Below are 23,538 nucleotides of genomic sequence, written 5' to 3' on the forward strand. Positions count from 1 at the left end.
GGAACCACCCTAACCCACACCATCTGACAACTTGACGTTTTGTAAAACCCCGATGAGAACGAACTGTCTGCACAGCATAAACTAATGTTCCTACTGGAGCTGCCATTCTGAATGAGTAAGATGTATCTACAGTCGCATATTATCAGCCGCATATTTCCAATCTTGAAATGAAATCCAGTCGACAGCTGTGGAGACACACGAAGAGTGGGCATGTAAACTGCTCCGAGCTCAGACCTGTGCAGGAGAGCTGGAACACAATCTCATCATGTAAAAGATCACACACAAAAGCTTTAATTAGTGAGAGAGAGATGGAACTGTTTTATTTTGTCCTCTCTGAAACTTCCATTTACACCACAGCCTCGTCTGTCAGAGGAGGAGGACAGAGCTCTGCCTTTCACCACAGAACTCGGCACGCATGTACTTGTTCGAGAGAGGTGGCAGGTATGTTTCTCCAGTTTTTGGCTCCGAGAGATTACACTTTCAGTACCAGTGCAGTGAGGAACCACCGGCAAACTGCTGGAAATGTCTTCTGGATTAATCAGTGTACCATTTCATAAAGTGCTTCTGGAGTTAAAATCTGTCAAGCTGTCAAAAGTGTCCACACTTTTGCAACACAAAGGATAAAAGAATCCCAATGGGTATGTCGTGAGTCCTTCCCGGCTGGGTCTCGTTATTGGCACTGCTGCTCTACCCGCCGAGGCGCTGGCCCTCACCCCAGGCGAAGCCTCCTGGCCGCTCTTCAGGTAGTGGATTGTAATTTGGATCCTCATCTGGTGTATCAAAAATAGCTTTCCTAAAAAACAGGAAACCGATATAATTTAGTCCCAGAATGATCTCAGGTCCTAAATGTTGCAAGGTCGAAAAGATCCCATGAGTTTTCAACCAATGGACTAGCATTACATCTGCCTACCAATGAAAAAGTTATATATTTTCAAAGGTATTTACAATTATTTCATATTTATGTTAGCTTTTACCTCCTTTACTAATTTTAAGAGAAAAAGAGGAAGGGAGACAGAGAGAGAAATACCATTGGTTGCCTCCTATATGCACCCTGACCAGGACTGAACCTGCAACCTGGATATGTACCCTGACCAGGAATAAAACCAGCAATCTTTCTATGCAGGGAATGATGCTCAACCAACTGAGCCATATTGGCCAGGGCCTCCTTTACTAAAAGAAAAAAAAAAAAAAAAAATCGTTTTTTTTTTTTTTTTTTTTGTTAATCCTCACTTGAGGATATTTTTCCATTGATGTTCTAGAGTGGAAGGGGGAGAGAGAGAGAAAGAGAGAAAGAGGAGAAGGAGAGAGAGAGAGGCATCAATGTAAGACACTTAGATTGGTTGCCTTCCGAACGCGCCAGGGATCAAACCCGCAACCCAGGTATGCGCCATTGACCAGGGATTGAACCCTTTGGTGCACTGGTTGATGCTCCAACCACTGAGACACAAAGGCCAGGGCTCCTTTACTAATTTATTTATTTATTTTAATTTTTAAAAATTTAATTTTTTTTACTAAATTTTTAAAATATATATTTTTACTGATTTCAGAAAGGAAGGGAGAGGAAGAGGGATTAAAAAGTCAAAGATAAGAGTAAATAATAATAATAATTATTATTATTATTTTTTTTTACAAAGAGGAAGGGAGAGGGATAGAGAGTTAGAAACATTGATGAGAGAGAAACATCAATCAGCTGCCTCCTGCACACCCCTTACGGGGGTTGTGCCCACAACCAAGGTACATGCCCTTGACCGGAATCGAACCTGGGACCATTCAGGCCACAGACCAACGCTCTATCCACTGAGCCAAACCGGTTAGGGCAAGATTGGTTACCTCTGCATGCCCCCTACTGGGGATCGAGCCTGCAACCTGAGCATGTGCTGTGACCTCCTAGTTTATAGGTCTACACTTAACCACTGAATCACACTGGCCAGGCTCCTGTACTAATTTTTAATACAAAAGCAATACATGTTAATTACAGAGAAGACAGGAAATATATGAGTAAAATATCCAAAATTCCCAGAGATAATCATTTTTGATGTTTTCATTTTTCTTCCAGAACTTTTATATATTTAATATTACAAAACCTAGATCACATTCCTGTTTTGTAACCTGATTTTCACCAAATTTATCATGGATGTCTCCCCACAATCATTGACAGATGAATGAATAAACAAAATAGAATATACATGCAATGGAATATTATTCAGCCTTACAAAAAAAGGAAATTCTGACACATGCTACAACAGGGATGAATCTTGAAAGCAGTATGCTAAGTGAAATAAGCTGGTCACAAAAGGACAAATACTGCATGATTCCACTTACATGAGATACTTAGAGTAGTCAAACTCATGGAGACAGAAAGTAGAAAGTAGTAGTTGTGAAAGGATGGGGGATAAAGGGACGGGGAGTTATTGTTTAATGCAGCGGTCGCCAACCGGTAGTCCGTGGACCACTGGTGGTCTGTGAGGTCTGAAAAGTTGGCGATCGCTGGTTAAATGGGCAGAGTTCAGTTTTACAATATGAAGAGTTCTAGGGATGAATGGTGGTGATAGAAGCACAATGTGAATGCACTTAATGCCAGAGAACTGTACCCTACAAGTGTATAAAATGATAAATTCTATGTTATGTGTATTTAATCACAATTAAAATTTTAAATAAATTAAATGTCCAAAAACTTTAAAGCAGCATCTTCTATTTATATTCCTATTTCTAATTGTACTTGCCCACAGTTGATAAAATCAGAAGTGTATCTGAAAACTTCTATTATATATTGGGCTCAGGAAAAGAATCTGTATTTTAATATGAGCTCCTTCAATTCTTACAAATTAATAATAAAAACAGGAGCATTTGAGATCTTGGTTCCCAGGATGTCATCAGTTTGATTCAAATAAACTCTTACAAAAATTCTCTACAGCTTTGGACAATTCTAATATGAACACAACTTACTTTCAATTTTGTCCCCAATATCAGGCAGACTACAGTAAACATCATCTCCCAAAGCTTCCTGTGCAAAATTGTTGATCCCACTGTTCCAATGAATACTTACTCCATCCTCTTACCCAATAAAGATACCCAAGATGCCCCCCAGTGATCTATCTTTTCACAACCTGCTTAAAATCTTCTCCCCTCCCCCACACTGTACAACCCCCTTCAGTGTTCACAGCCCACAACTGGGCAATGGTTCAAGGCTGCATTTTCCTCTGCATGGGTACCCTATGAGAGGCCCATAGCGAAATCCACTACCATGCTCAACCTGTTTAAAACCTTTTAATAGGAGTTGTGCCGAGAACCTTTGCACTCCTGCGAACCAACGTGGAGCTCTCAGGGCTGGGAGCCTGCAGGCAGTGGCCTGCAACGTGAGTGCCATCTCAGTGCCCACCACACCCTGCATGTGGTCCTGGGGCCTGAGGGAGGGCGATGGTAGGAGGCTGTGCACTGGCCCCAATCTGCTCTCAGTGCATAAGTTCACAGAGAAACATGAATGAATAACAACAGAAAACGGTATTGGAACAGCAGGATCAACAATTTTGCACAGGAAGCTTTGGGAGATGATGTTTACTGTAGTCTGCCTGAAATTGGGACAAAACTGAACAAGATGAGTTTGGTGTTTTGAAAAGTGTGAAAGCTGCTAGTGAACTCTACTCTCCTCTACCAGGAGAATTAACTGAAATTAATGAAGCTCTTGCAGAAAGTCCAGGATTTGTCAACAAATCTTATTATGAAGACTAGAGGCCCAGTGCACAAAAATTTGTGCACTGGGGGGGGGGGGGGCGTCCCTCAGCCCGGCCTGTGCCCTCTCGCAGTCTGGGACCCCTTGGGAGATAACGACCTGCTGGCTTAGGCCTGCTCCCGGGTGGCAGAGGGCAGGCCCAATCCCTAGGTGCAGCCCCTGGTTGGGCTCAGAGCAGGGCCGATTGGGGAGTTGGGGCGCCGCCCCCTGTCATGCACAGAGCAGGGTGGATTGGGAGGTTGTGATTCCACCCTCAGTCACGCTCAGGGTACGGCCAATTGGGGCGTTGTGGCACCGCCCCCTGTCACACTCAAGGCAGAGTTGTGGCGCCACCCCCTGTCACGCACAGAGCAGGGCCAATCAGGGGGTTGGGGAGCTGCCCCGTCATGCACAGAGCAGGGCCGATCAGGGGGTTGGGGAGCTCCCCCCTGTCACACACAGAGCAGGGCAGATCAGGAGGTTGGGGCCCCGCCCTCTATCACCCACAGAGCAGGGCCGATCAGGGGGTTGGGGCGCCACCACTGTCACACTCAGGGCAGGGCCGATGGGGAGGTTATGGCTCTACCCCATCACACACAGAGCAGGGCCTGTGGGGGGGGGGGGGGTTGGGGCGCCGTCCTCTATCACCCACAGAGCAGGGCCGATCAGGGGGTTGGGGCGCCTTCCCCTGTCAGGAAAAGAGCAGGGCCGATAGGGAGGTTGTGGCCCCGCCCCCTGTCACACACAGAGCTGCAGGGCAATCAGGGGGTTTGGGCGCTGTCCCCTGTCACAGTGATCCCGGTGCCGGGAGGCCTCTCAGCTCTTCTGATCCCAGTGCTGGGAGGCATATTACCCTTTTACTATATAGAATAGAGGCCTGGTGCATGGGTGGCGGCCGGCTGGTTGGCCCTGAAGGGTGTCCTGGATCAGGGTGGGGTTCCCCACTGGGGTGCCTGGCCAGTCTGGGTGAGGGGCTGAGGGCTGTTTTCAGGCTGGGACTGAAGCTCCCAACTGCTCCTTTTTTTCTTTTTTTTTTATTCTGGGCCAGCTTTAGCTCTGAGGCTCCAGCTCTTAGGCCTCCACTCCTGAAAGCAGGTATCTGGTTTGTTTCGGTTCTATAATCGAAACTCTGTATCAACTCCAGCTCTGAGATCCCAGCCGTTAGCGTCTATATTTGTTACAATGTTTGAAACTGCAGGCTCAGAGGCCGGAAAGGCAGGCGGGGAACGTTGGAGTCCTCCGTCACTGAAGCAAGCAAGCCTCATGTTAGTTTCAAGCTGCCTGGCTGCCGGCCGCCATCTTGGCTGACAGTTAATTTGCATATTGCCCTGATTAGCTAATGGGAAGGGTAGCGGACATACGCCAATTACCATGTTTCTCTTTTATTAGTGTAGATGTTTGGCTGATGAAGATGACACTGAGCAACCTTTCAGAACTAGATGAACTAATGAGTGAAGCAGCATGTGAGAAATACATAAAAGCCCGGCCTGTGTGGCTCTGTGGTTGAGCATCAACTTATGAACCAGGAGGTGACAGTTCAATTCCCAGTCAGGGCACATGAGCGGGTTGCAGGCTTGATCCCCAGTAAGGGGCGTGCAGGAGACAGCTGATCAATGATTCTCTCTCATCATTGATGTTTCTCCCTCTCCCTTCCTCTCTGAAATCAATATAAATATATTAAATTAAAGAGAAAAAGGAAAAAGTGTAACTTTACAGTGGAGAAGCCTCACTGACACCTTAAACAATCAGTGATTATTACCACTTTGACAAATTCAACAACCTGAAATCCTGTCCTAATAGGCTGCAATTAGAAGAATGCAATGTTACCTCTCAACATTTCTGCCAAAGATGCAAAACCTGAACCTAAATGTGAAAGAACATTAGTCAAAATGGGCCTATAATCTTCACAAATGTCTATGTCATGAAAATCAAGGAAAGCCTGAAGAGCTGTTCCAAACTGAAGGAGACTAATGAGACATAACTAAATGCAACCTCTAGAGCTGAGCTAGATCAAGAACAATGAGGACAACTTCCCAGTGTGTAACAGGGTTTCAGGATTAACGTTCGCTTACTGATTCTGACTGTAGAAGAAACGTCCTTATTTATAAAAAACACAATTAAAGGGGGTCATGGGGCATTACACTGACAATGTACTTTCCCCCCTTACCCAAGGGGGGAAAATCCTTTGTCCACGATCTTTTGGCTATCAAACCAGGAAAGAGTAAATATGATACCCCTTGCGTTTGACGAGGATGTGGGAAAGGAACACTTCATATGTTGCTGGTAGAAATGTAAACCTGAACATCCATTTTGGGTGGCGCTTTATCAATAAATAAAATAGCAATTCCACTTTTAGGAATTTAACCTTGGAAAATAATCATGGATGTGTGCAAACATTTAGCTTCAGGTATATTCATGACCCTAATCATAGACGGGAAAAACAAGAGCTAATGTCAATGTCCATCAGTAAGGGATTAGTAAAATTATGTTATATTCATACCAGGTATATTGTGTAGCTGTCACAATTTCGTAGAACATTTATGATGGAAGAACAATTATGACACATTACTTAAAAAGATTATAAAAAGCATTTTTAAAAAGTACACAGACAATAAAAGACTGACGAACACATAAAAAAGTTAACAATGTTATATCTAAGAAGTGGGATTATGGAGAATTTTGCTTTCTTTATTTTGTTTAACTATTGTATAACCAACATTTTATAATATAAAACTTACATTTCATTCCTCAAGTGAACTTTTTAATACAGTATATCCCAAGGACGCAAAATTCTGGAGTAGAAAGAGGTCTTATGAAAGCTCTATCCCCAGGAAAAATGAAGTGCAAAAAAGAAGGGACTTGCTTAAAATCACAGGGCTGGTCGGTGGAACGGCCTACACCTGGTTTGTAGCCCAAAGCTATTTCTACTCTAAGGCTTATTTCTACCACTGTTTGTAGTTTTTGACTTAAAGATTTTTAAATTATTATTGACTTTTAGAGAGAGAGGGAGAGGGAGAGAGGAACATCAATGTGAGAGAGAAACACTGATCAGCTGTCTCCTGCATGCTCCCTACCGGGGATTGAGCCTGCAACCTGGACATGTACCCTGCCTGAGAATTGGACAGGTAACCTTTTGCTGCACAGGATGATGCCTAACCAACTAAGCCACACCGGCCAGGGTACTGCCACCTGTTTGGAAGGCCAGAAACCCCACCATTAAAAACTTTCCTCTAGAACAGTGGTTCTCAACCTTCTGGCCCTTTAAATACAGTTCCTCATGTTGTGACCCAACCATAAAATTATTTTCGTTGCTACTTCATAACTGTAATGTTGCTACTGTTATGAATTGTAATGTAAATATCTGATATGCAGGATGGTCTTAGGCGACCCCTGTGAAAGGGTCGTTTGACCGCCAAAGGAGTCGCGACCCACAGGTTGAGAACTGCTGCTCTAGAAGGTTTTGCCCATTCTGCTCTTAGCTCTCTATAAACTCAGCAGCTTTCATAAACCCACAGGCTCCTCTCTGGAGCAGGAGGTGCTAGTGGTCATCCTGGACAGCAGTTAACAAGTCAGCCTCGGGACATCCTGAGCCTGTGAGCCTCCCTCCTGCCACCAGCCTGGCACTGTCTGCTCCTCCCACACAAACACTCCTCAACTGCCGCGAGATGGCTCAATCTGTAAATATTTACTGACCTGAACACTGATCACGGACCTTGTAACAAAACATGTAACTTGGCGTTAAGTACTCACAAAATAGATGGTGTTTTCAGAATTCTTATTCCACCAGGCTGATTGGGAAATACATCTTCCAAGAAAAAATATATGTGTCCGACTGCAATACCTAAAGTCAACCAGAAATAAAGGAGGGAGAGGATTAAAATTTTAATTGCAAGGGAATCTACCAACACAAATTCCTTATATTTAGGAAGAAATATCAGTATAGTAAGAATTAGAAAACTAATATTATAATCTCTGAGCATATAACTATTAAATAATCCCGTAATAGCTATTATATGAAGGCCAAACATGAAAAATAGTGACAAAATAAGTTTATAAGTAACGTAATAGAAAAGCAGTGATAAGACTCTTACCCAAGAGGTCCACAATGATTGAGTTCCCCAACAACAAGGAAAAGCCCATGAGCACCCAGGGCAGGAAGGGGGCCTGGAAATTGAGAAGGCCGAAGAAGTTCATGCGGACATACGGGTTCCTTCGGCTCCACACGTAGACAAGCATTATTGTAAAGGCCTGGCCCAAGAAAACTAAGCTCACAAACAAACCAAAAATCTAGCAGATGGCATTAAGGAAAATATCAACATTAAAATGTAATAGGGAAGACTGGGCAAGAGAACTAAGGATTGTGTTCTAACAAAAGTCTGAATTAGGAAAGCTAAGCATTAGTTACTTACATCTTTAGAAGAAAAAGGCCTGAAAATAATTCCCCAGAGCAATCAGGCAAAAACCTGCTTAGGCCAAATTATCTGGATTTCAAAGTGTTATTCTGCTTTCATGAAGTTTTTGTCTTTTTGGAAAATGTGTTAATTATTTGGTCAATAATTGAACTGAAGTTCACTCACCATTAGCACCTTTACATAGGGTGAATAAAGCCAACTGCAGCAAAACCATCTTGTCAGATGGACTACATTCAAGTCTGTAATATGGTTGACAATTCTTTCTTTTTTTAAATAATTTATCAGTTTTGGTAGTAACCAAATAAATGTCTTACCAACTTTATTTAGAAGTGAAGCACACCATGAACAATAATATAGGGTACCCCAAAAAATGTATATACATACTTTGAATAATTATAAAGGCAGTGTTTATTCAAATACACTTCACTTTCCAAACTGAAAATGCTGTTAAAGAGTATGTATACATTTTGGGGGGGAATACACACACACACACACCACATCTTCTTTATCCATTTATCGACTAGCAGACAGTAACCCACCTTGGTTAGAAGTTCCTCTGACGTGCTCATAGTAGAAAAGCATCCTGTCTAACCACTAGGCTTAGAAACTGTCACATAAAGTGTGCTGTACAATCAACAGCAGTACCCTCAAGCTAAAATCTGGAGGTCTCTGCTTATTCAGAATATCTAGTGAATTGTGGGAGACAGATGAAAAACTTAAGAAAGAGAGAGGTTGGTAAATTTTCCTGTTTGTTCTATTTGTTGAAGGATACAGTCATTAAAAATCCACCAAAAAGGAACATAAATACAAAGTCTGCTGTCCGGCCTCGGAAAGAGCCTTCTTCTAGCATTCGACAGTAACGGTATCTTAGGTTCCAGGTTAAGAAAATGTTAAGCACACAAACATGAAGGAAGTAAAATTTAATGTATCATGTACATTAATGTAATACTTGGACTCCATATCATTTATAAGTCAAGCCTTTTTTTGTAAGAATGTTTATAAGTGGTAGGATGGTTACTTCTCTCTACATTTTATGCAACTTCATATTTTACAAAAACTGTTCCGAATTGGGGAATCAAGCCAGATGCTGGATAAACATTCCTCCAGTCACCTATTAAACCCTTTCAAACTTGTATCATCTTTTCCACATCCAGCCACACCACAGTCTGCGTCACCCTTGCTTTTGCACACCTAACTTGGAAGAAATCTGCATCAAGAAGCCTTGAGTGGTAATCTACTTCTTCAGGCTGGTAGAGTATTTCTATATCTCAGTTAATGAAGTTGCATTTTGATGAAAAAATTTAATTATTAGAAACTTACCAGAATATACCATATAGGAGACACAGGAATCCATCCTAGGGCAGGAATCCTATCACTCCCTACATGGCTCTCAGGCTACTGCAGGTTGAGGTGAGCTGTCCCTGCCCTCTTTCCAGAGGGTCAGGGTGGAGGAGGAAGATCTGCTCAGTGGCCCCAATTACCATATGACCAGAGCACAGCTCTTCCCGTCTCTCAATAAACTGGGACGCGGCAAGCCTGGCAGACATTATGGCTCTGTCTTTTCAGCCAGTAGAACCAGCAACTAAGATACAAGATCTCAAGTTTCCATTCTTCATGAATCCACTCCCAGACCTGTATCAAAGCTCTATCAATTATCACTATATTCAGCTTGTGTTTTACTAGTTTCTGTTGATGTTGCTTTCTAAGCATGCATCAATCAAATCACTCCTCTCCCTTGATCAGATTTGCAAGTGACTTAGAGGCAGACATGTACTCATTTTATGGTTAAACTAGAGACCTGATGCACAAAATTCGTGCCAGAGTAGGCCTTCCTTTCCTCTGGCTGCTGGCACCAGCTTTCCTCCAGCACCCGGAGCCCGAGCTTCCCTCCGGCCCTTGGCAGGCACCTGGGACCTGGGCTTCCCTTGCAGGGGGAAGGAATTAGCATATTAGCTTTTACACTTTTATTAGCGTATTACACTTTTATTATTATAAACTAGGGGCCCGGTGCACGAAATTCATGCACTGGGTGTGTGTGTGTGTGTGTGTGTGTGTGTGTGTGTGTGTGGAGTGTCCCTCAGCCCAGCCTGCCCCCTCTCACATACTGGGAGCCCTCAGGCCTTGACCCCCATCACCCTCCAATCGCAGGATCAGCCCCTTGCCCAGGCCTGACGCCTCTGACAGAGGTGTCAGGCCTGGGCAGGGGACCCTCATTTCCCCCCATCACTGGTTCTGCCCCCAGCCCAGGCCTGATGCCTCTGGCCCAGGCATCAGGCCTGGGCAGGGGACCCCCAGACCCCTCCGATTGCTGGCTCTGCCCCTTGACCAGGCCTGACACCTCTGTCAGAGGCGTCAGGCCTGGGCAGGGGACCCCCAGCTCCCTGCGGTTGCAGGCTCCGCCCCTGCCCAGGCCTAACGCCTCTGGCTGAGGCGTCCGGCTCGGGCAGCGGGGACCCGCAGCTGCAGCGGCCCTGCGATCGTGGGCTCCGCTTTAGGCCCAGGCAAGGGACCCCTAGCTCCCGGGACTGCCAGCTTCGACTGTGTCCAGCTCCCATCGCTGGCTCCACCCCTACTTCCTGCTATCACTGGCCAGGGTGGCAAAGGCGCCTGATTCTCCGATCATGGCTGGGGGGCAGGGCAAAGGCGGCCCCAGGGCCGCCTTTGCCCTGCCCACCAGCTCTTAGCTCCCCCCTGGGTTTCCGATCACTGTCAGTGGCAGGGGGCTTCTTCCTGCTTTCCCTTTTGCCTCCCTGCATTGTGCCTACATATGCAAATTAACCGCCATCTTATTGGCAGTTAATTTGCATATAGCCCTGATTAGCCAATGAAAAGGGTATCGTTGTACGCCAATTACCATTTTTCTCTTTTATTAGTGTAGATACCTCCCCTTTGAACCAGCAGTGACCTACAAACACCCTCAAAACATTACTATCTGACCAACTACTCTGCACCATTGAACCAGTACCTAGAAGTTACAGCTAAAATGTTAACAAAGCCTTAGCTGGTTTGGCTCAGTGGACAGAGTGTTGGCCTGTGAACTGAAGAGTCCTGGGTTTGATTCTGGTCAAGGGCACATGTCCAGGTTGCAGGCTTGATCCCCAGTAGGGGGTGTGCAGGAGGCAGCCAATCAATGATTCTCATCATTGATGTTTCTATTTCTCTCTCTCTTCCTTCCTCTCTGAAATGAATAAAAATATATTTAAAAAAAATAACATGGTAACAAAAATAACAGGATTAATAGTTTCAACTTAGTATTGTATTTCCTAAGTGAACCTAAAGTTTTTATGCTAACCCCACTTAATAAAGGATACAGAAATATCATGTTAAATAAAAAATTGAATCCAACAGGCCCAAAAAATAAAAAATTGGTAATTAGCCTCCATATCTGTTAAAAGAAAAAAAATCAAGAGAGAGGTAGATTAAGTAAAATATACCAAGAAACACTTCCATATTAAGACAAAAGGGATATCCTCTGACTATGATGGTTGAAAGGCCATGGCTAGGTGATACGATGTTCTGAACCAAAAAGTGGGGCACAAAATCTGACACTGGATTTTGAAAGTCTGAATGATGTCACTCAACTCCTGAAATCTGTAACAATAATAGGACAGAAATCTTGAAATTGTGATTGTCTTTAAAAATACAAAACAAAAAAAAGCCCACACCTGCGCACTCTCCTCTCGGGAGCACACTGCTCCTGAGCCTTTCTGGTTCCCTCTTCTTCCCCCCAGGCACCTGGTACCTTTGCCTTTCTCTCTCCTAAGCTCCAAGGGTCCTTTTCTTTTGCTTCTGTAACTTGTTTCCTGAACCTACACAGCCCAGCTGGCTCACTTCTACTACCTCTGTAACTTTCTAAATAAACTTTCTCTTATAATTTGGGAGAAAAAAAATGCCCACACCACATGGTTAGGCAAATTATAGAAAAAATTTGATGCAAAGACTAGGTTAATTTGCATATTAGAAAACAGTGCTTTCATATATGTAGTATCACAATTTAATGAATCGTCTTGAGACACCAGAGAAAAACTCCAGGGATCTAATACAAATTACTAAAAAATGTTTCTATATTAAGTAGCCCACAACACCCAGAGTAAAGAGTAATTGTAAAGCAAATATTCAAATTCTAGTCTGAACAAATAGCTAACTCCCGCCCTGGCCAGGTAGCTCAGTTGGTTGGAGCATCGTCCCAATACGCCAAAATTGTGGGTTCAATATCCAGTCAGGGCATATACAAGAAGCAACCAATGAATGCATTTAAAAAAAAAAAAAAGCCAACTTCCTACAAGTAAAGACCTAATGCTCTAATAACTAGAGTCTACTTGGTAGATATAAGGACACTCATGTTCTTGTTGAAAATTACTCTTCCCTACCCGACCCATGGAGCTCACAATAAAAACAACTTCTCACAATGGTAGAGCACTTAACATTTTAAAGTAGTTTAACATATTCTAGTAGCTCATGTGATCTTAATCTTGTTTCCACCATCCCCATTTCATACTAAGAATACTTTTAAAATGGCTTGCCCAAGAACACATAAATTGTAAAGGGAGACTCTGAACTCCAACCTAAAACTTCTAACTCCTAATGCTGATTCACAGTATCAAGAATTTAACCCCAGGCAAAATCAAGCCAAGCAATTATTAACCCGAAGCAATACTTGGGTGGAGCTACAGCACCAAGCAAAGGCCATGAGTATCAAAGGAAGAAGACATGACAAGAGTCCACAGGGCTGCTTTAAGTATTATTAAACTCTTAAGAATTGCTAACTAATAAAGTTGAAACAATTCAGTTCTGCAGTCCTAGACTTTAGAGCCCGCAATCTAGCCAGGACACAAGCATATAAACAAGTGCAAGTCTGAGATAAGAGATGCTCTAAAGGAGTGGTTCTCAACCTCCACCTGCTGTGACCCTTTAATACAGTTCATGTTGTGGTGACCCCCAATTTTATTGTTACATATTGAATATAATTAAAGCATAGTGATTAATCACAAAAACAGTATGTAATTATATATGTGTTTTCCGATGGTCTTAGGCGACCCTTGGGTCGTTCAACCCCCAAAGGGGTCGAGACCCACAGGTTGAGAACTGCTGCTCTAAAGGAAGCATTTACAAATACCCTAGGGACACAAAAGAGATGGTTACATAAAAGCTTCTCTTGAAAGGCAACTGGAATTCAGTGGGTATAAAGTGAATGAAACACACTTGAAACAGTGAATAGCATGTATAGAGGCAGAATTACTGGTTTTTGGGTCTCTCTCCCATCCCAACTATAGCCTATATGAACATCCTGGAGCAGGAAAGACATCTCTCTTTTAGCACTGTCATTACTGGAAGGGACTGCCTTCCACTGCAATCTAACAAACTGGCGTGTCATTTAAGATGTCAATCTTTTGAGTTTTTGATGGATCACCTTAAAAGCAATAATAGAGGAAAGAGCATTTGAGATCTTGTTCCCCACCCCCACACTGGCATATTTTGTCAGTTCGGCTTAAATAAAATTCTTATAAAAGTTCAAAAATAAGTAAATAAAATAAAAGCACTAATAGAGTTGAGGGTCTTTCCCTCCTGGGGGCACGCTCACACCTTTCCCTCCTCCCATTTCCCCCCCAGGCACCTGTCAACTTTTGTCTTTCCCTCTCCTAAGCTCCACGGGTCCTTCTTTTACTTCTATAACTTGTTTCCTGAGCCTATGCAGCCCAGCTGGATCACTTACTTTTTTAACCTTTATTTATTGATTTTTTAAAATTTATTTATTTACTTACTTATTTTAATCCTCACCCAAGGATATGTTTAGGGAGAGGGAGAGAGGGAAGGAGAGGAAGAAAAGGAGGGAGGGAGGGAGAGAGGGATGGGGAGGAGAAAGAGAGAGAGAGAGAGAGAGAGAGAGAGAGAGAGAGAGAGAAACTCAATGTGAAAGAGAAATATTGATTGGTTGCCTCCTGTATACCCCTGACCGTGAATTGAACCCCAACCTAGGTAAGTGCCCTGAACGGGAATCAAACCTTCAACCTTTTGATGTACAAGATGATGCTCCAATCAACTGTGCCACCCAGCCAGGGCTATTTATTGACGAGAGAGAGAGAGAGAGAGAGAGAGAGAGAGAGAGAGAGAGAGAGAAAAACATAGACCTGTTGTTCCACTTATTTATGCATTCATTGGTTGCTTCTTGTATGTACCCTGACCAGAGATCAAACCCGCAACTTGGTGTAACCAGACACCGCTCTAACCAACTGAGCTACCCAGCCAGAGCTTGTAACTTTCTAAATAAACTTTCTCTTACAATTTGAAAATAAATAAATGAATAATAAAATGCACTGATAGAGCTGAATTCCAGAACTGGACAATGGTGATAACACCAAGGTGGTGGGTGTGCCAGGCGGCAAATGCACAAAATAAAGGGAGAATCTTGTGAGATTCTCCCTGGTCAGTCTCTCAAATCCAATATTAACTCTGAACTAGTGATTCCTAAATATAGGAACTGGACACATCAAAGCAAATCCATGCAGGAAACTTCAAAAAACTCCACACCGATTCTTAATTCCTAACCTTGGTTATTCTGACTTAGTGCATGAGAAGGAGCTTGAGAAACTCTTAAACATTCCCAATGAGGCCGCAGAAACACTGTTTATACTTCCCACAGTAAGACTTATAATCAGGCATTCCCACTGATTTCTCTGAATTCTTTTCTGAGGTAGTATATAGCAGGCTTTGCTACGAAAAAGTAAGAAAAACAAGTTTAAAAACTGAAACATCATGACTGCGATGGACCACTTACTTGGAAGTGTTTAAAGATTAATTCAGGATTGAAGTACAGCTGAAAAGGTGTGATCAATTCCAACTGCTGAAATAGAGAAAGAGCTCCTTAAGCGAATCAAATCAAGAAGTAACATTTCATCATCTACGATGAAGGAAGGATTAGCAGAGCTAGCAACTTCCAACTCTCAGTCACTTAGACTGAATCCTTTAAAGCCGCCGGGAGGGGCTGGTAAAGAATTCTCTACGCCTGGTACAATTCTGTATGTCCTCAATACCCAACACAGAATGAAAGTCTGTTCCAAATTGCAGTAGTTGAGGCTGGCCTGAGGGCATGGGAGGCAGGTGGTGATATACATCGTAGATATGGGGCAAGTAATGAGCCGCTGCTCCGAATCTGCCCTACAGTTGGGTGAAGCCACACATCTCACTCAAAAGAAATGAGACTCGCCCGGCCGGCCAGCGTGGCCCAGTGGTTGAGCATCGACCGAGGAACCAGGAGGTCACAGTTGGATTCCCAGTCGGGCCACATGCCCAGGTTGCCGGCTTGATCCCCAGTGGGGGGCGTGCAGGAGGCAGCCGCTCAACGATTCTTTCTCATCATTGATGTTTCTATCTCTCTAAAATCAATAAAAATATATATATTTTTTAAAAGAAACAATACTCAAGACCCTGCTTCCAGCGAACCTCTGTAATCACACTATTTTAAGCCTCTTGCCTCTGGACAAGTTCCAGCTTTCTATCCTCCATATCTAAGTTTCTTCATAGGCGGACTTTCCCCCACTAGTCACCGCGGTACCACTTGGCCATTGGTGCCACTTGGCCATCGCCCGGGTCCCCAGACACGTTTTCTGGGTGGGCGGCTCCCGCCGCGCCGCCCTGACTTGCGACAGGTCCGGCCTTCCTGTCTCAGAAACTGAGCCGCAGTCCTGATCCTCCAGCCCTCCCGCAGCGGCACTCCCTTCCCGGTCCCCGGCTAATCAGTCTGAAAGCAATTCCGAAGCCCCCAGTGCGCCCTGTCCACCGCCACCCACCCTGAGACCCAACCATCTGGGCTTCCCCGAGGCCCAAGCCCGCCTCCCCAGGACCCGATTATTCCCAGCCCGGATCGTGAGAAGCCGGCGCTGCATCTGCTCACCACGGCGGCGGTGGTGAGGACGCAGGCGGTGGTGTAGGCGCGGCTGACCGGTGGGATCTGCAGGTACTCCAGCCGGAGGCTCTGGTACGCCATCTTCCCCACCGCCGCCTGCCCCCGCCCCACTTCCCCTTCCGCCAGTCAGCCCAGCGGCGGGGCGGGGCCCAAGAGGCTTCCCGTTACCCTGTCCGCTGCCGTCCAATCGGCGCCGCGCAGCCTGCCAACCACCAATCGCAGGAGCCCTAAGGAAAGCCATTCGCCAATCAGGAGTTGCGTCTCGGCGGCGACCCAGCCTGGCTTCCTCACCCGCCCAGGTCGCTGAGAGGAGAGTCAGTGCAGTTTCCTTCCGCCAATCCCCGCGGGCCACAGCTAGCTGGCTCGCCCGGCCCCTGTCAGTCACCGACCGAGCAGCCAGCCAATCAGGAGCGCGACATCATCCCGCCTTGGCCCTCGTTCGCTGAGGCGGGCATCGTTCGGTGTTTTGAGCCGCCGCGCCACCGATCTCCGGCAGCGAGAGGTGGTTGAACGGAGGTGGCGGGAAACCACTGTTTGATCGAAATTGCCTCCCTCACGGTCGCTTCGGTAAGTGCCGCGGGGCTGCACTTTCTCACAGGAAGGGAGGGGAGGAGAGGAACTGGGTGAGGCATCACCGCGGGGCTCTGCAGCCGCTTGGCCGGCGGGGCCTCCGACCTGAAGGTCCCGGCATGCAGCGGGGTCGCGGGGCCCGACGGGAACCGGTCCTCCGACCGGAAGGAGTTCCTGCTGGGCTTATTATCTGCCACTCTGTCAACTCAGTTCGTTGCGGTATTCCGGGCACCTCGTGTGTTTACTCTGCAAATACTGATTGAGCCGTCTTTGTCCTGCCCTGAAGTCTAGGGCCAGCCGGGAAGCTGAGACGGGCCCGTGATAACATCCTGAAGCGGAACTCGGTCGGTGCCTGAAAAAAAGGCCCTGATCGTGTTCAGGGGAGGGGGTGCGCCACCAAGGAAGTGTGTTTAAACTGACCCCTAAAGGAGGTTTGGCCACGGCATCTTACCTTGAAGGGAAGACGTCACAGGGGAAAAAGTAGTTCGGTTTGGTTGGGAAGAGTAGTCAGATCTTGACAAACGAATAAGGAAGCGCTCAAAGTTTAGGAATAGGGAGTGGCCGTCAAATGTGGTAGTATGTAAGGAAGGAACCAAACCAAAGGGTGAAGAGAGTGGTTTTTACAAAAGATATGAACGGGTGTTCACGGGAGGAGAACCCAGAAAGCTAACATGTAGGAAGCAGTACCCAATTTACTGGTAATCAGAGAAATGCACTAAAAATATTTTTGCCTGCTCCTCAAATGTCGCCCTCACAATTTTGATAAAAGAATGCTTCATGTACCGCTTACCCTGGTAAGGAAGAACAACGGGCCTTGAAAGAGCTTTGGCCGTGTCTCCTAGGGAAGAAAGGCAAGATGGGAATGTTTTGAGAACTGCAAGTTCGGTTAAGATGGACCTTTCAATTTGGGGGCTTGATTAGGATTGGGTAGAGACCGTGACACGACAGTACAGGATTGGCAGGAACAGCCGAGGCAGGGGTTTCAGAGAAACTTAGGTTCTGCTTGTTGATGCTTCCCATTGAAGAGCTGATCCACCTTTGGGGCAGTTCAAGCCATTAGAACAATGAAAATAGACTGGTTTCCTAGAATAGGAAAGTCACGCTAATGTAAACAGTAAATTGCTTGTTGGGGTGGGAGTGTAGGTAGTTTCAGTCCTCAGTATCCAACTCGTGTGTGGGGCTAGATGGTTTTGGTTCTCAAAACACAACACTAAAGCAATTGTATGTCTACCAGATTGGTAAAAATTAGAATGCCTAATGGTGTTGGCAAAGATGTGAGAAATTCTCACATACTGTAAGTGAGAGTGTAATTCATTGTAGGACATCCCCACCCCCAGCAATGCTCTAAACATTTTGGCAGTATTTAGTGAAATTATGAGAAAATTCTTTGGCCAGCAATTACTTGCTTGTGTAAATACCCTCAAAGTCCCTAAGGAGAAATCATAGAAGGGTGTTTATTACAGTATCATTTCTGGTAGTAAGGCGCTGAAAGCAAACTAGGTGTTTGTCACAAGGAGAATGGACTTTAAGTGTGGTATGTGCATATGATAAAATTGTTGGTATACTTCAGCCAGAACCAATGAGGTAAACTGAAGGATAATAACGAAGTGATTGCAAACATAAAGGAAAATGTAAACATACATATGCAAAACTGTATTTTCCAACAAAACCGTATTTTTCTTTTTTTTTCTTTTTTTTATTGCTTAAAGTATTACAAAGGGTATTACATATGTATCCATTTTATCCCCCCGCCCTAGACAGTCCCCTAGCCTCCCCTATCACCCAGTGTCTTATGTCCATTGGTTATGCTTATATGCATGCATACAAGTCCTTTAGTTGATCTCTTACCTCCCTACCTCCTGCCCCCCAACCCTCCCCGGCCTTCCCGCTGCAGTTTGACAATCTGTTTGAGGCAGCTCTGCCTCTGTATCTATTATTGTTCAAAAGCAAAACTGTATTTTTCAACAACATATATATCTAAAACCTGTTAAAGTTGAATTAACATTAAAGACAAATTGAAAAAAGCATATTTAGAAACATTAGAGGGGTGTTGGGGAGGGATTGAGCAAAAAAGAAAAGTAGAACTCATGGACATGGATAACTGTGGTGATCGCTGGGAGAGGGGAGGAGGTGGAAGAGGGCATAGAGGGGATAAATGGTGATGAAAGCAAAACAAATGTTAGAGTAGGTTCCTAAGGGAGATGAAAGGTAGAAGAATAAAATAAGTAAGAGAAGACCTCGCCTGAAGTAAAAATAGAGTGAGTGAAATAGGAAGTATTATCTATCAGCTCGATTGTGAACATGTGAAGTCTTTAAAACGGACAGAATGTGGTTAGTAAGGGTTGGGTGATGAAGGCTCTTGCAAGCCATGTTGAAAGAGTTTTGAACTTGATCCTGAAGCATAGGGCAGTGTTGAGGAAATAAAAACCCTGCCAACCCAGAGACTCCTCTCCACAACATTTAGAAAAGAAAGTAGTTTTATTAATGAATAGTCATATTCAGATTACAATGCACTGTAGATAATTTGGGTGAGATTACAAAGACAGAAAGGAATTTTACCTTATTTATGCAGCCAAGCAATTACAGCCATTCTATTTTAGTCATTGCATATATAAATTCTCAAAATTAATGGCATCTTCTTATAAAAAGATTTGACTGTACCATTTGCTTCAAATCCTATTTAATAAAAGGCTAATATGCAAATTGTCCCCAGGGAGCGGGGTTGGCCCACCAACTGTCCGCAGCCCCTCCCCCTGGCCAGCCCCGCCCACAACTCCCTCCCCCTCCCCCCACCCCTGATTTTGGGGGGGGGGGGGCAGGCCTGCCAGCCAACCTCCTGCATCCCCTTCCTGGTTGTGCATGAATTCATGCACTGGGCCTCTAGTTCTTTCATAAAGTTCATCCATCCTAAATTCATCTGGTAACTGAGGTATCCATTTATTTTGCTAATTGTCTTTATCTGAAGGAATAATGAAACTTCTCTTATTTCTACAACAAGCATCTGATTATAGCTCAGGAAAAAAATGCCTAGTGTCACTCTCACAGTGACAAGGAGATAGGAAAGCTATTTTCCGAGATGTTTACAGTGTAAAGTAAAGACTTCTAGACCCTTGAAAAAACACATTGAGAGGTTGTAAAGCTGACAAGGCACTTGTTTAGCTACTAACTGCGATTTTTTTCTCTGTTGGCTAGGTTGGAAGGACAGAGAGATGAGGACATTGGCAAGGGAGTGGTTAAAGTGATGAATGGTGGAGCCTAAAATGGTTACGGAAAGAAGTGAAGTGGGATAGATTGAGTGCAAGAAAGAGAGGATCAGAGGATTGAAAGTCTTGATGATTAAGGTGTAATGTGAGTACATGAATGAGAGTTGGAAGAATAGCATAAGAAGTTGTCAGAAAATAGGGCATTTGGGGAGAGAATTTGCAAATATCAAGAGCCAGGTGGCCAAAAGAGTGAAGCCATTGAATCTCATGAAACTGTGTCTCTAGGGCTGCTTAGGTTATTTGTCTAAATTTGAATGTTTTCTAGGATGATAACAGATTTCAGAAGACTGAACCACAGGCCAGAGTCCTCAATAAATGAGAGGTAAGGAAAGTGAGAGTCTAAGGGAGGTTATAGATGGATAGAAACAGCCTCAGAGAGGCAAGGGTTGGCATCCTGTTGTGGATGAGTGAGGCTGGAATTGGCATTGGGCATCAAGGAACACAAACTTTTCTCTCTATAATGTGATTTATTACTTTCTTCAGATGATGTAATCTAATGATATTTCCTTTACATTTGCAGATTTTTCACAATCAAAATTAACAGCAAAATAAGTCAAGATGTCTGTCGATCCAATGACCTATGAGGCCCAGTTCTTTGGCTTCACACCACAAACTTGCATGCTCAGGATTTACATTGCATTTCAAGACTACCTATTTGAAGTGATGCAGGCTGTTGAACAGGTTATTCTGAAGAAGCTGGAGGGCATCCCAAACTGTGAGATTAGCCCAGTCCAGGTTCGTAAGTGCACAGAGAAGTTTCTTTGCTTCATGAAAGGACGTTTTGATAAGCTTTTTGTCAAAATGGAACAGCTGTTTTTACAGTGGATTTTGCGTATTCCCCCAAACATCTTGCTTCCGGAAGATAAATCTCAGGAGATGCATTCTTATAGTGAGGAAGAATTCCAGCTTCTCCAGAAAGAAATTGAACAGTTACAGGAGAAGTACAAGACTGAATTATGCACTAAGCAGGCCCTTCTTGCAGAGTTAGAAGAGCAAAAAACTGTTCAGGCCAAACTTAAACAGACATTGGCTTTGTTTGATGAGCTTGAAAATGTTGGCAGAAATCATGGGACTAGTGATTTCAGGGACAGCTTGGTGTTCCTGGCCCAGAACTCCAGAAAACTCCAGGATATTAGAGACAATGTGGAAAAGGAAAGCAAAAGACTGAAAATATCTTAATTTCTAAATAGTAAAAGGAGCCAGTCAAAAGTTGGTCTGTATATTTTGTTGGATTTTCTTTGAACTCTCTTGTATTCTACATTTTCCTTCTGTTTGGTCCACTCCCCTGAAGTATCTGTGTACTACTCGAAACTGATCTTTGAAGCATTTATTCCTTATAGGCCTCTAATAGGTGGGAAGGGATTCTTAATCCATTAAAGACTCATTTGGGGCTTGATAAAGAAATAAAGCTTTCCATGGCCAGTCAAAAGATATTTGTAAAAGGTGTACTTTGGTCATGAGTCCGTTGTAACCTTGATCCTTTTTACTTATTCTTTAGATGAGACCAAATGACAAAAAGGTTGAGTGGGTGGCTTCTTTTTTTTTTTTTTAAATATATTTTCATTGATTTCAGAGAGGAAAGGGGAGAGAGAGAGAAAGATAGAAACATCAATGATGAGAGAGAAGCATTGATCGGCTGCCTCCTGCATGCCCCCACTGGGGATGGAGCCCGAAACCTGTGCCTGTGCCCTGACTGGGAATTGACCTGTGACCTCCTGGTTCATAGGTCAACACTCAACCACTCAGACACACCAGCCAGGCAAGTGGGTGGCTTCTTTATTAATCAGCCACTACACTGTGGGACAGCCAACATAGAATATGTGCTCTTGCCCATAATTTTTCTTACACCAGGAAGTTGATACGTAGTTTAAAGAAGCAAGTAACAGAAAAACAACCATAATCTTTAGTAAAGAAGAAAGAAATTTTTTTTTCTAAAATAAATCCTTTCCATGACCAAGGCCCTGATGGTGTTAAACAATTTACTGTCTTGGAGCCCAGCAGTGGAAGACCTTGGACAAAAAAGAAGCAGATCTCACTGGAATAGAAAAGGAAGCCTGGAACATACCCAATAGTTATGTTAACTGACTGACTGGCATTTATGCCATTTTTTGTTTGTTTCTTTGTTAATTCTCACCTGAGGATACTTTTCCATTGATTTTTAGAGAGTGGAAATGAGGGGGAGAGACAGAAGAAAGAAACATCTATGTGAGAGGGACACATCAATTGGTTGCCTCCACCAGGACCAGGGATTGAGCCTACAACCTAGGTATGTGCCCTTGACTGGAATCGAACCTGGGACCTTTCAGTCCTTGGGCCGATGCTCTATCCACGGAACCACACTAGCCAGGGCATATTTATGCCATTTTTAAATTCGTACTTCAGATAGTTTTGGAATTTTTCTTGTGCCTAATATTTTAATTAACTTATGTATTCACACTCATAAGTATCAAATATTTATTACCCTCAGTGGGAAATTTTAGCTGTGTCTTTTGCTTAAATTCAAGGGAGTCTGATATATCCTTTTATAATTAATCCATGTAACATGTTAGGTCTCCCAAAAAAAGGGGAAGATTTGGCAATAGTTACTCTCAAGGTATTTCTTGTGTCTTCCTAAAGAACAGGATTTGGAGTTTCTCCTTTATGTAGAAGAGTAACATAGGGTGTTAATATTTACAATTAAATATTTATAGATTTACGAAGTCTGTGTTTACTTGGAATATGCTTATTATCAAAGAGTTCTTTTCCCAATCCTATACATGAAATACAGATGTTTTTAAAGGCTTTGATTGTCGATTTTCTGCTGTATGTAATGTCATGCTGTTTCCTTCTTCAATATTACTTTTTGCCCAAATGAAAAAAAATTTCCCCCCACATTTGTAGCTATTTAAAATCTACTATTGACTGGCTTGAATGGTGATTCCCCAAATGGTTTGTCCATGTATGTTGTGATTCCTGGAACCTGTGACTGTCCTTATTTGGAAAAATGATCTTTGCAGGTATAATTAAGTTAAGGATCCGGAGATGATCATCCTAAATTATCTGGGGAGGTGGGGTGGCTAAATCCAATGATAAGTATCTTTTATAAGAGAAAGGCAGTGAGGGATTTGAGACAGAGGTGGAAGCATTGTGACAAAGGCAGATGCAGCCACAAGTCCAGGAATGCCAACAGCCACCATAAGCTGGAAGAGATAAAAGACATGCTCTCCCAGAGCCTCCAGAGAGTGTGGCCCTGCTAACGCTTGCTTTGGGTTTCTGGCCTCCAGAACTGAGAATGCATTTCTGTTGTTTTAAGTCACTAAGTTTGTTATGGTAGCAACTGAAAACTAATGTACTTAGTGAAATTAGAATATTAAGAAATCCATAAGGATGTAGAGTGCTATTAAGGAACCAACGGCTGAGACCTGATTGGCCCCAATAGTCAGGATAGTAAACACTTGGTTACCCACTCTGCTTCATTGCCGCATCTCCCATCCAGCATCAGTCTCAACCAATTTCCTGCTTCCTTCTACATGGGTCCTATGATTTTGCAATATCAAACCTTCAGTTTCCCTAAATGCCTGCTCCCAAGCTTTCCCTTGTATTTATCGGTTTATTCTCCCTTAAAATATGCCTGTTCCCAACTATATAAACTTTCCTCATCCAGTTGCTGCAGTGACAGGGCCTGTTCGGGAGACAGTTTGG

At 43.8% G+C, this 23,538-nt stretch overlaps 2 protein-coding genes across 7 annotated transcripts; one reads left to right on the forward strand and one right to left on the reverse strand.

Moving 5' to 3' along the window:
* Positions 1 to 289: 289 nt before the first annotated feature.
* On the reverse strand, positions 290 to 16,167 carry DERL2 (derlin 2). Of its 3 annotated transcripts, none has more exons than XM_059668983.1 (7): positions 16,013 to 16,166; positions 14,897 to 14,962; positions 11,433 to 11,506; positions 8,894 to 8,987; positions 7,801 to 7,996; positions 7,460 to 7,550; positions 290 to 793 (listed from the first exon to the last, which is right to left on the reverse strand). In XM_059668983.1, the coding sequence occupies exons 1-7, from the start codon at positions 16,103 to 16,105 to the stop codon at positions 688 to 690; spliced, it is 720 nt and encodes a 239-aa protein (XP_059524966.1). In that variant the 5' UTR covers positions 16,106 to 16,166; the 3' UTR covers positions 290 to 687. The 3 variants fall into 3 exon arrangements, with proteins under 3 accessions (XP_059524966.1, XP_059524967.1, XP_059524968.1); XM_059668984.1 differs by having other exon boundaries at positions 14,897 to 14,959; positions 16,013 to 16,147; XM_059668985.1 differs by lacking the exons at positions 290 to 793; positions 7,801 to 7,996; positions 8,894 to 8,987; positions 11,433 to 11,506 and having other exon boundaries at positions 7,485 to 7,550; positions 16,013 to 16,167.
* Positions 16,168 to 16,317: 150 nt separating this feature from the next.
* Positions 16,318 to 21,862, forward strand: MIS12 (MIS12 kinetochore complex component). 4 transcript variants are annotated; one of them, XM_059668990.1, is made up of 3 exons: positions 16,320 to 16,591; positions 20,123 to 20,179; positions 20,378 to 21,862. In XM_059668990.1, the coding sequence occupies exon 3, from the start codon at positions 20,416 to 20,418 to the stop codon at positions 21,034 to 21,036; it is 621 nt and encodes a 206-aa protein (XP_059524973.1). In that variant the 5' UTR covers positions 16,320 to 16,591; positions 20,123 to 20,179; positions 20,378 to 20,415; the 3' UTR covers positions 21,037 to 21,862. The 4 variants fall into 4 exon arrangements, with proteins under 4 accessions (XP_059524976.1, XP_059524973.1, XP_059524975.1 ...); XM_059668992.1 differs by lacking the exon at positions 16,320 to 16,591 and adding an exon at positions 16,650 to 16,813; XM_059668991.1 differs by lacking the exon at positions 16,320 to 16,591 and adding an exon at positions 16,804 to 16,938.
* The last annotated feature ends 1,676 nt before the right edge of the window (positions 21,863 to 23,538 follow it).

The sequence above is a fragment of the Myotis daubentonii genome, chromosome 16 (genome assembly GCF_963259705.1).
Source record: "Myotis daubentonii chromosome 16, mMyoDau2.1, whole genome shotgun sequence".
In the NCBI taxonomy this organism is placed as follows: domain Eukaryota; kingdom Metazoa; phylum Chordata; class Mammalia; order Chiroptera; family Vespertilionidae; genus Myotis; species Myotis daubentonii.

Excerpts from the sequence above, each read along its gene's own strand:
- DERL2 (XM_059668983.1), bottom strand. The coding sequence starts at position 16,105 with ATGGCGTACCAGAGCCTCCGGCTGGAGTACCTGCAGATCCCACCGGTC. Across the intron at positions 8,988-11,432 it reads TTATTTAACATGATATTTCT|ATACCGTTACTGTCGAATGC; the intron begins GTATCCTTTATT and ends CTGGAACCTAAG. Across the intron at positions 7,551-7,800 it reads AATCATTGTGGACCTCTTGG|GTATTGCAGTCGGACACATA; the intron begins GTAAGAGTCTTA and ends GGTTGACTTTAG.
- MIS12 (XM_059668993.1), top strand. The coding sequence starts at position 20,416 with ATGTCTGTCGATCCAATGACCTATGAGGCCCAGTTCTTTGGCTTCACA.